We start from the raw sequence: 12,120 nt of genomic DNA on the forward strand, positions 1-12,120 counted from the left end.
CTCTGTATAAGCCCACAGGCAATGGTATTCTGTTGTAGCAGCCGGAGCTAAAATGGTTTATGTGTGTGTCCATGTGTGCATATTGTGGGTGTGTCCATACATGCATGTGTGTACCCACGTGTGTATATTGTGTGTCTGTACATGCATGTGTGTACTCATGTGTATATTGTGTCTGTTCATGCATGTATCCATGTGTACGTATTATAGGTGTGTCTATACATACATGTGTGTGCCCATGTGTGTATATTATGGGTGTCTGTACATGCATGTGTATGCCCATGTGTGTATACTGTGGGTGTGTCTGTACATGCATGTGTGTGCCCATGTGTGTATATTATGGGTGTCTGTACATACATGTATATGCCCATGTGTGTATACTGTGGGTGTCTGTACATGTGTACCTATGTGTGCATATTATGGGTGTGTCCATACATGCATGTGTGTGCCCCTGTGTGTATATTGTGGGTGTGTTTGTTCATGCATGTCTGTGCCCATGTGTGCATATTGTGGGTGTGTCTGTACGTACATGTGTGTATCCATGTGTATTATGGGTGTGTCTGTACATACATGTGTGCCCATGTGTGCATGTTATGGGTGTCTGTTCGTGCATGTGTTTACCCATGTGTGTATATTATGGGTGTGTCTGTACATACATGTGTGTGCCCATGTGTGTATGTTATGGGTGTGTCTGCTCATGCATGTCTGTGCCCATGTGTGCATATTATGGGTGTGTCTGTACATACATGTGTGTGCTCATGTGTGTATGTTTTGGGTGTGTCTGTTCGTACACATCTGTGCCCATGTGTACATATCATGGGTGTGTCTGTACATACATGTGTGTGCCCATGTGTGTATACTGTGCGTGTCTGTACATGCATTGTGTGCCTATGTGTCAATGTTATGGGTGTGTCTGTACATGCATGTGTATGCATGTCACATTTCTGGCATGTATGTGTACCCTAACAAATACCATGTGCTGTGGCACCAAATGTCAGCTCATCTAATTATTTCCAAATCATTTTAAATCCACTTTTAGGTATAATTTATGTAAAATAGATACACTCATGAGTTCTGCCAAGTGGGTGCAATGTGTACCCAGCACCACAATCAAGATATAGAACATTTCCTTCATCCCGAGACTTACCTGAGCCCCCACCCACCCAGCCCCCAGACCCAGCTCCACTGGCTTTCCATCACTACCAGTTAGTTTGTAGTTTCTTGACTTTAGTTTAAGTAGAATCACACAGCAAATCCTCTGTGTTCAGCTCCCTCTACTTGGCGTGTTTGTGGTGCCATCTACGCTCTTGTGTGTATCAATAGTTCATTCCTTGTGACATCCAAGTGGTTTCCTGTTGTGTCGAGCACATCATATACACAGTATCTGAGCATATCGTCTATAATACCATATACAGATGCATTCACAAGTTAATAGAAATGTGGATTGTTTGCAGCTTTTAGCTATTTGAATGAAGCTGCAATGAGCATTTATTTATGTACAAGTCTTTGTGGGGCACGTGCCTTCTCTTTTCTTGAGTAAATATCTAGAAATGTAATTGTTGGATCATATAATGAGTGTATGTTTAACTTTATTTTAAAAAAATAAAAAAACACTAGGCCAGGCGTGGTGGCTCATGCCTGTAATCCCACCACTTTGGGAGGCCAAGGCAAATGGATCACCTGAGGTCAGGAGTTTACCCTGTCTCTACTAAAAATACAAAAAGTTAGCCAGGAATGGTGGTGGGCGCTTGTAATCCCAGCTACTTGGGAGGCTGAGGCAGGAGAATCCCTTGAACCCAGGAGGCGGAGGTTGCAGTGAGCTGAGGTTGCCCCATTGTACTCAGGCCTGGGCAACACAGAGAGACTCTGTCTCAAGAAAAAAAAAAAAAAATACTGAACTATTTTGCAAAAACATGAATCAGTCCACAATCCTACCAATAGTGTTTGATGGTTCCAGTGACTGTTCATTCTTGTCAATATTTGGTTTAGCCAAACTTCTCAAAACTATATTCATTCTTATGGGTGTGCGGTAGTATCTCATTACAGAGTTAATTTGTTTTTTCTGATTAATAATGATGTTGAACATTTTCACATGGTTACTACATTAATATCTCTATTTTTGTGTCTGTTCAGTGAATTTTGATCAAATACTACATACTGATTTTTTTTATGGTTTTCATTTTTTGTGTCTTATGTAAGACATTTTTGCCTTCCAAGGTAACACAGGTTTTTTTCCATATGCTTCCTTTCACAATTTTTATGGTTTTAATTTTTCCATTTAAATCTAGGATCTATTTTTAGTTAATGTTTGTATATGGTATGAAGTAAGGGTTGAAATTCACTTTGTTTCCATACAGATATCAATTTTTAGCCCAAGTTTTAGATTCTTGGTTGGGTTCCACTGAACTCTCCAGCTCTCTTTATGCCAGTATCACACTGTCTTGTTTGTTGTAGTCTTATAGTAAATCTTAAAATCAGGTAGGATAAGTCCTCCAACTACATTTTTTGTTTCCAAAATCATTTTTCTTATTTTCAATTTTTTGCATTTATACATAAATCTTAAAATCAGTTTGCCATTTCTACAAAACATTTTTGGGGATTACACTGAATCTATAGACCAGTTGGGTAGAATTGAAATCTTAACGGTTCCGAGTCTTATGATCCATGAACATTGTATATCCCTCCATCTATTTAGTTCTTTCTTAAATTTCTCTCGTAAGTGAGCTACATTTGTCAGTGTGTGTGTGTTGCACATTTGTTTCTTCTTAAGTATTTCTTGTCTCGGATGCTGTTATAAATGATTTTGTTGGTGGTGGTGTTTAAAATTGTTCATAGTAACTTTGATGTGGCCATTGCTAGCTAAATGATGACACTGTCTGGATCACATTTTGACACGGGGAACAGCATTGGACTTTTCCAATGACTTTCCCATGGAATGGCAGTCATAAATACTGGTGCCAGCGAGAGCACAGCTGGACATGCTTTGGATCACAATGGCCAGGTACATACTCACATGATTTGGACCTGGGAACCTGCACTCCTCCCGATCCCTCAACACCCACTCACTACCGCCTGCTCCCTGCTCTCCCACCCCAGCCTTTGCTCACCCCTCTACAAGTGCAGACACACCCACCTCCACCTGCTCCACCTCTGTCCACTCAGTGACCATCCCGTCAGCCATCAGGGCTCCAAGCCCCATCTCCTGTGGAACAGGTCCTTAGGTAACTTACAGGGGAGAATGTATGTTTGCATCAAAAATATTGTTTGCAGTGCAAATCCTCTTTCAGCTTCCCATCCCCAATGTGTCTGGACCTTATAATGCTACTAAAGAATTCTATATATTTAATAATTCTACTATTGACTAAAACCACACTACTAGAGACCCATTTACCAAGGGTAATTGTGGCACTTACGACAACTGGCTCAAATGAGTGCAGTTCCATTCGGATTTTCATTATTAATTAATGCCGCTACTCATTCCAGCTACTACCATGCTATTTGCCAACTGGCACTGGAGTTTTTCAGTATCTTAACAAGAAGCATAGCCACACAGGTATGGGTGGCCAGGAGCAGGCCGCAGAAGCAGTGATTCTCGCTGGGCATGTGCTTTTTGGATGATGGATGGGAGGTAACCAAAAACAAAAGCCAAGGAGAATATGGGTCGGGGCTGCCTCTGTCAAGCTGGCTGGAGAGTCTGAACCCCCAGCCCAGGTGGTAACTTTCTCACCCCATACACTGGGAAAACATCGCTGAGTCCAGCAGCTGACCCTGGAATTAGACTCACAGCTCCTGCACCTCACGCCCTGCCCCGTGCTGGGATGCCCCCCAGAAGGTGTGGTGGGCTGGCTCCTGGTAGGTGGCCCTGAGTGAAGGAAGGACCCGAGAGGGGTCTTGGAATGACGGTAGCCAGGCCTCTCTCCTTCCCAGCTGCTGCCCCTGTCACACAGCAAGCTGGGCCCTGCCTGAAATAACTCACCCATCTTTTCCTAGAGGCTTCTCATCCAGCACATCTGGATTCCCATGAAACGGCAGCAACTGACTCAGACCGGGCAGCTCCTTACCAAGCCCCTCCCTGGAGCCGCCTCAACTCCCAAAGGGCTCCTCTCTCTTGTTCTTCAAAAGTTAACCCCAACGACCTGCGGCAAATGGCACATGGCACACGGCACACGGGACTGGCTTTGCATTTTGCTTTAATTGGAAAGCAAGGCAAGCGTGGGAGGGATTTGTTTGTATTCACGGCATCAATAATTTAACATGAAAAGAGAGAAAATAAAAGAATATCCAATCCACACATGCAAATCTGGCTGAAATTTATTACTTATGATAATAAAAAAAAGATTTTAATTAGGCATCAACTATGCTATTTTAAGAAAGGAAGGGGGCATGGGACGTGATTCCTGTGTTCCCTACACGACAATCTTAAAAACATAGAACTTGAGGAAGGAAATACATCAAAAAAATTAACAGGAGTTGTCTCTGGAGAGCCAACTTATGAATGATTTATTTTAATTTTCTTCTTTGTTTATTTCATAGTATTTCAATATTTCCCTCTATAATGAGCATTTTTTAGTTCTATAATAGAGACATGTTTTAAAATAAGAGATGGCTCAGAACGGAAATCTATTCATTAAAACATCCTATGCCTACTTAAGATTGCTAACGTCACTACCTGCAATTTCTCCACAGAACTTTCAAAGGCAGAAGGAACAGCTCCACCTGGGGCCTCCTGTGCTCATCCGAGTTTGAATTCGACTCTGCTCCTAAAATGAGGGCACTGCCTCTGACCCCGCGGGGACTGAGGTGCTCCCGGTCTGAGGTCTGGCTCCAGCGGGAGGACGAGCTCCGTGGAGGGACTCCGCGCGGTTTCTCTGGGACGGAGACGCCCCACCTGGACATGAAGGGACAGTGAGGGGTGCAGGCCCCCCCTGGCACCCGCACTCCACAATCGGAACATAATCCAGGCCGACGGAGGTGGTTTAGGACAGGAAACCACAGCCCCAGGGCTGCACGATGCAGACGGGAACAGGAGCCCCTTCCCCACAGGCTGCGTCCTGCAAGGTCCACGGAGCTCTTCCCTCTTCCCGCTGCAGGGACCTGTCTGCAGACACCGTCTTCACTGACACGGACACGACGCGCACTCGGGGCTGCCTGGCTAGAGCTCTGCCCGCGCGCGGCACGTCAGCCCCTCCACTTCCGTCTGACAGGTGCCGGCCGCGCGTGTCACGCGAGACCAGTCCTGAGCGTGGATCTGGACGAGGCAACTGCGCAAAGGGTCGTGAATCCCGCCGGCCAGGGAGGATCCTCTCCTGTGCAGAAGGAGGTGCGCTCAGAACACGGCAGAAGCCGGGAGCTCCCACCAGGCTGCGCCCAAGACACCTCGCGTCACGATTCACCAAACACCACGGGCCTGCAAAGAAGAAAGTCCACGCCTCTGCAGAAAACACCATGGCGCTGCTGGTCAATCCAAGCCGGGGACATCATTGCTACCAGGGCGGAGGGGGAATACAGGCAAAATAAAGTGCATCTCCTAGAATTCCTGCAATCCAACAGCGTTGCCCGATTCCATTTCCCAAATAGTCACCACTTTCTACAAACGTCACGGAGGAGGATGCTTCCTAACAACTCAGGGGTCTGTCCATAAACTTGGCGTCGTGTGATCCAAAGTATCTGGAGCCTGGAAGGCAATCTTCTGTAATCCGGCGGCCATCCTTTCTGGGACAGAAATGAGAGATCCCAGAAAGTCCCTGGACGCTCCCCAGGGGACTGAGGGGTGGTCTATGGCACCGTGGGTTCTGAGAGGGGGTCTCCCTAGAGGTGGGGAGCGGGGAGGCCGGGCACGGCACCCTCTGGGTTCAGAGCTCCTCACAGCCTGCGCCAGTGCAGAGCAGGATGGAAACAGTCCCGGGAGCAGAAGGTCCCAGCAGTGGAATTCCTCTCCACCTGGACCAGGCCTGCGGGAGATCCAGGCACTGACAGGCAGGGACATTTTAGAATCTTTTCAGGAAAAGATAAAGAAACAAGAGCAACAGGAGGCCAGAAGCAAGGGCTTCTACTGCAGACAGTGGTGCCGCCAGGCCTGGAGCTGAAGCTACCGAGGAAGCCCCAGGCTCGGGAGCCTCCAGGTACAGGCAGCGTCGGGCGGCGGGTGGCAGGGAGCCCCTCGGACTGTCCCTGTCCCGGTGGTCTCCAGCCCCCGACTGCCCCTCGCCCAGGGGTCCCGTCTTCTTCACCCATTCCTCTGTGGACACGCCTGCTGGCATCATGGAGATCTTCTTGGTGCTCAGAACACAACACAGAGCTTCACTCAGTTTGAATGCATCAAAGTGTGACTTCTCCCTGCCTCCCCGGCTGTGCTTGGGAGCCAAGAACATCTCCAGGAAGCCCACGAGCTTCTTGGGGGGAGGAGGCAGGTTGCAGACGCGTGAGGCCCTGTGACTGAAGGACCTGGAAAGAAGCTCACGGGGGGCCGTTGCTCATGTTGGGAGCTGTGGCCGGAGGGGCACAAATGCTGCTTACCTGGGACTTCTCCCAAACAAGAGAAACACCTTGAAAACAAGTCAGGTTCAGGCCCCTGGTGCCGCAGAACTGAGCCTTGGCAGAGCTCACACCGAACGTGGCTCAAACTCACGGACCCCAACACCCGCTCCCTGTTCAGCAGAAATTGTCTCCTTGGTAGAAATCCTGTCAAGAACTTTCCCCCTATTCCCATTAATCCCAGAGGCAAGCTCCCCCCGCTTTCCAGGCATGTGTTTATGTAAACAAAGTGGTTAATTAGACAATTTGCTAAGCTGTTTAAAATGCATTTTGCTTTAAAAGAACAAGTAATCACAATATAAAAATCACAGCATTTCTAATGTCAACTAATTCCTCCATCATATTTTTAGAAAAAATTGATTCACATAATTTATTAATATGCCTCTTCTAATTTCATTCATAAATAAGTAATTGCATCTTAACTCCCATTTGATAGATGGGAAAGATCGCAGAGCTGGGAAAACAGGAATTGTTGCACCCTTTGGGGGAAAATCAGGAAGCAGAGAGCCAGGTCGGGGCTCCGGGCCATCAGGAGGATTCCGGGAAAGCTGTCGTCTGTGCGTGTTCCCCGCGGCCCGGTCACAGAGCTCTCCTCACGAGCGTGGTTCTAGTCTATGAACGTGATCCGTAATTTTGATCAACGATTCAAATTATAAATATTAATCAAAAAGGAGAAGGAAGGCAAACTCCAGGCATTTGTTTGAGGCAATAAGCATCTGGCTGAAGTTGTCATTAGCCAGGTCACTGACAGTCCCACAGCGGCCGGCCGACCACACAGGTCAGCCATGGTGGACACCAGGTTCCCCAGACCCAGGGCTGCCAGGAGCGGAGAAGCTCATTGGCAGCCGAATCCTCAGGATTCAGCCCTCAGCTGAAACCAGCCACCTCCACCAAGGTCAGGCCCACCCTGAGATGCTGGAAGAATGTGCACGCTCGCTGGGGCACCCTCCTCTTCCTCTCCTGCACAAAGAGCAGCACAGCCGAACCCTCAGCACAGCAGAGCCGCAGGACAGATGCCGTGCACACCCAGACCTGCGGGGCCACAGCCAGGCCTGGGCGGGGAAGGACGGGGACCCAGGCCTCAGGATGGGGAAGGTGGTAGAGACCCTGCTCTGAGCCTTCTGAGCTGGAGGCCCCGGCTTGGAAGCCAGGCATGGCCCCACCTTTTGGGTAACACCTCCCCGCCCTGGGGCCTGCCCCCAGCTTCTCCTGAACATGCCTGTCCCTGGAAGTGCACCACATGGAATCTTCCAGAAGGCACCTGCTGAGAGAGGGAAGGGACGTCCATGGGTACTGCAGGGCTGAGAGCCATCAAGGGAGACAGGTGCAGCACATAAGCAATGCCAGTGATGCAGGAGCTGCCCGGACACCTGCTCAGGAGAGCGAGAACCCAGCTCGGCCCACGCCAGGGACCAAAGGCCCTGAGAAGTGGCCATGCTGGTGGCTGTGGTATAAGGCAGGACACTGCCAGCTGACCTGCTCTCCGGGGCCCAGGAGACCCTGCACTGGCCACAGTGAAGAGTGGGCAGCAGCCTCACTGAAGCTGGGGTGGCCGGGCGCTGTGGGCAGGGCTGGCAGCCAGGTGCCATCACAGAGCCGGGCCCCCCATGGCGGAAGGGGGCCCTGACTGTCAGGAGGAAGGCAGGGCCGCTGTGGGGCTGAGCAGCAGACTGAGTGGTGTACAGGAGCCTGCCCCACAGAGGTGGGTGTGAAGGCCAGTAGCACCCAAGCCCCGGGGGCAGGAGATGTGGGCAGCAGCTCCACCCCCCCCCCCCCACTAAGGTGGTCGAGACGGAGGCTGGGGCCACAGGCAGCCGCCCAGCAACACCAGCATCCCATGCCCAGCCTCCTCCCCGGGCCAGGTTCCAGATGCAGAATCCAGACAGGGGAGGGGAAGAAAGAACCGGAAACACACAGAGGGCTCGGGCAAGGGTCCCTCGGCCCTCCCAAGGGGCGCTGGGGAGGAAGGGTCTGTCCAAACGGTCAGGGCGGTGGGCTGGGAACAGGGCAGACGCCGGCGTCAGGGAATTGCAGCCTCGTGGCATCCCCTCTCGTGGAGCAGAGCAGGGAACAGGAAATGAACGGCGACCTTCTAGACAGAGCTCACGGAACTCCGAGGGGCCATTTCCCAGATCCCCAATACGTCACTGGAATAGCCCAGTTGTCCTGATCTGTAGGGAAGTTCACACTGAACCTTCCAGAATGTCCTTTTCCCACCCAGCTGCTGAGCGAGGGAGACAGTGAGAGAGACAGAAACCTAAAGAGACAGTGAGATACAGACGGACACAGACAGTGACACAGAGAGACAGAGAATTGAATGCATTGTCACGCCGCAGGTGGACGGCAGAGGCCGGCCCCCACACAAGTCGTGAGGGGTGCAGAGGAGCCTGGTTCTCCCCCAGTCGGTTCCCGAGTCTGGCCTCTGCAAATCCAACAGGCCCTGGATGGGCCAGCGGCTGCGGCTGACGGACCTGCCAGTCACCCAGGGGCCCTGCACCCCGTGACGGCTGCGTAGGGTGAGAGCTCTGGACTTGGGCGATCTCTGAGGAGCTGCCCCAGCCCCAGAGCCCCCGTCGGGCAGGTGAGGCCTCTGCTGTGCCCCATCCTGGCCTTCTCCCCACAGCTGCCCCCGCAACCACTCCACGACAGACACACCTCCCACGTCTGTATTGGACCCAGGTGCTGTGGAGCTCAGGGACATCTGTGGTGACCCGGTCACGTGTCTCAAGCCAGGTGGCTGAAGGCAAACAGCCCACTGTTGCTGCAAACCATTTCCCTTCACCTCAAAGCTGCCCCCGGTCACTGGTGCCCCTGGAGGAAGGTTCTGGGGGGTCCCAAGTTGGGTGAGGGACACAGGGTCACAGACACTGGCCTTGTGGGCACTTTGCCCCCTCTCCCCTTGTCCTGAGAGCAAGCTGGTCCCATGCCTAGGGGCCGCAACGGAGAGCCAGGGCCCCCTACAGACGCAGCGCCCCTTCCAAGGACTCATGGCACCTCAAGCTTCCCAGGGTGTGAGGGTGCCACTTTCCCGCCCGGCGAGTCCACCTTACAGAAACCCTCAGGTGCCATCCAGACCCTACTCAAGTCCGGGCCCCTCACTTCTGACTCTCCTTTCCATCCTGTGCTCCCCTGGTCTCTCCCCAGGGCCCTGCTCGGGGCTGCTGGCTTTTGGGGGGAGGCACAGTGATGCTCGGGGCTGCTGGCCTTTGGGGGGAGGCACGGTGTCTGGAGGATGGGCGTCTCCTCACTGGGCCTTCCATCCAGGCCCCTGGCCAAGCACAGGGGATGTGCAGAGAGCGTTTATGAACTGAGGGCAGAAGCGACAGCAGCCACAGGCTCCTGCGTCTCCCTCGTGCCCTGAAGGCACCTCGGTCAAGGGGTCAGGCTGGGTTCACAGCTCTCATTGGTGACCTGGGCTCAGCGGCCCCCGGCTTTTTCTGGAAGACACAGCACAGAAAACTGATGAAGCTGGCCAGGCTCCCTCCAGAGCCCTCAGGGACGTGGGAGACCACCAAGACCAGAGGAACATAAATCTCACAGCCTCGGACACTGCCCGGCTATAAATACATTTTTCACCCTCCATTTATCACAGCTGCCTCTGATGACACCCACCTGGTGTGGGGCCGATTGTCGCAGCTCCGCCCCTCAGCGCCTCCCTGCAGGACTGTCCCCAATCCATCTCTGATGGCATCTGCAGACAGGAGCACAAAACTGCTGCCAACCCCCAAACAGCCACCCTGACCCCGGGCTGATGGTGCCCTCCTGGGACAGTCTCTGCCTGGGCGCTGGGTCTCACACTCCACGAACCTTCTGCTGTGAGGTCTTTGGGCCCCTCTCCCTGTTAGCCCACGTCCCATCCCTGCTGCCACCTTTGGGACCCTCTCCCTGTTAGCCCACGTCCCATCCTGCTCCCACCAGAGGAAGTGCCTTCTGGGGGGACATTTCTGAGCCACCAATGCTACACATTTACTACTAACCCAAGCCGTAAACCGTTTGTATCCATTTAAAGAGTTGAAAGGATAAAACCAACAACCTATAATTCTGTACCCAATTAAATTATCTTCCTAAAGTGGAGGAGAAATAATGGATAAATGGAGAAATAAGTGGATAAATGGAGAAGTGGATAATAGCAACCACATATTTGGCGATTATCGCTTATGGATAAGTAAAATGAATGACACCAAAGTTGTAAGAGAATGGAACACGCTGCCATGAGGCAATTACACTGCCTGTGACGCGGCACCATGCTATTTAAAGTGAACCTGTATTCGCTGTAAATGTGTATTGCAAACTCTACGACAACCAATGAAAAAAGTAGAAACAAAACAAGAAGTGTAACTGATTTGCTGAGAGAGAGAGAAAGCGAAATCACACAAAATTCTCAATCAAAACCAGAGAAGAAAAAGAGTGGAAGACAAAAAAGAAACAGAGACTGAGGAACACCAAACAGTAACCAACGTGGCCAATAGGAATCCAGCTATGTGGATGATCGCTTCAGAAGTCAGGGGTTGACATGCACCCATTGAAAGAAAGGGCTAGGTGCAGTGGCTCACACCTGTAACCCAGCACTTTGGGAAGCCAAGGCAGGAGGATCACGAGGTCAGGAGCTCGAGACCAGCCTGGCCAGTATGATGAAACCCCGTCTCTACTAAAAATACAAAAAAAAAAAAATTAGCCGGCCGTGGTGGTGTGTGCCTGTAGTCGCAGCTACTCAGGAGGCTGAGGCAGGAGAATCGCTTGAACCAGGGAGGCGGAGGTTGCAGTGAGCTGAGATCGCACCACCGCACTCCAGCCTGGGTGACAGAAAGAGAATCCTCAGACCCATGCTCCATGCAGGGGGGATCCACCGGGGGCCCACGGTCCGTGCAGGGGGCTCCATCCACAGGCTCCGCTCCAAAATGTACATTTTGGATGTAAACCGTTTCCTTTCCAGGTTTTCCCAGGCAGGTGGGAATTCAGGCAAACGTACAGGATCCCTGGCAGCCTGTTGGACCAGGGTCCCGCCTGCTGCTGGAATCTCAGAAAGAGTCAGGGCTCTGGACCCCCACAAAGTCAGGGCAGGGGTGCCCCCCAGGAGCTGGAGAGGAAAAGCTAAGGGTCGGAAAATGGGCAACAGGGCATGGGGCAGGGTAGCTGGAGACAAGAGGGACAGTCAGGTCAGCCCCGGGCATCGCCCAGGAACACGGGTCCTCCCTGACAGGGAACTCAGGGACAGGTGGCTCAGGGGGCCTTCCAGGTTCTCTCAATGGGGGAATGAAGCCCTCATGCCAACCAGGCTCAGGGATCCCAGAGGAGGCAGAGGCAGAAGGAGGCTCAGCTTGAGCTGCCCAGGTCTCTGGGAGGCTCCTGTCCTGTTTCAGGCTCCTCGACCCAGCAATGTCACCACGCGGCCCTTAAAGGGAAGGGACAGGACATGGCGCATGCAGCTGCTTGGGTACAAAAGCCCAGGCAGAGCCCAGGATGCAGAATGAACGGACGGGAGCAAGGCGTGGGGGGCCCTTGCAGTCGGCCCACCCATGACTCCGAGCCCGCGGCTCCCTGCTGTGGGACCAGCTGGGACAAAGGGAACACCGCCCACTCTGACACTCA

The 12,120-nt window shown here is 52.0% G+C and overlaps 1 protein-coding gene across 1 annotated transcript; it reads right to left on the minus strand.

Annotated features, from left to right (window-relative positions):
• Positions 1 to 4,295: 4,295 nt before the first annotated feature.
• LOC111548866 lies at positions 4,296 to 5,458 on the minus strand. The gene is made up of 2 exons (XM_023221619.2): positions 5,391 to 5,458; positions 4,296 to 5,303 (listed from the first exon to the last, which is right to left on the minus strand). Exons 1-2 carry the CDS (start codon positions 5,442 to 5,444, stop codon positions 4,974 to 4,976), a joined length of 384 nt encoding a protein of 127 aa, XP_023077387.2. The 5' UTR covers positions 5,445 to 5,458; the 3' UTR covers positions 4,296 to 4,973.
• Between the last annotated feature and the right edge of the window lie 6,662 nt (positions 5,459 to 12,120).

Source organism: Piliocolobus tephrosceles, chromosome 19 (assembly GCF_002776525.5).
Source record: "Piliocolobus tephrosceles isolate RC106 chromosome 19, ASM277652v3, whole genome shotgun sequence".
NCBI classification, from domain to species: Eukaryota; Metazoa; Chordata; class Mammalia; order Primates; family Cercopithecidae; genus Piliocolobus; species Piliocolobus tephrosceles.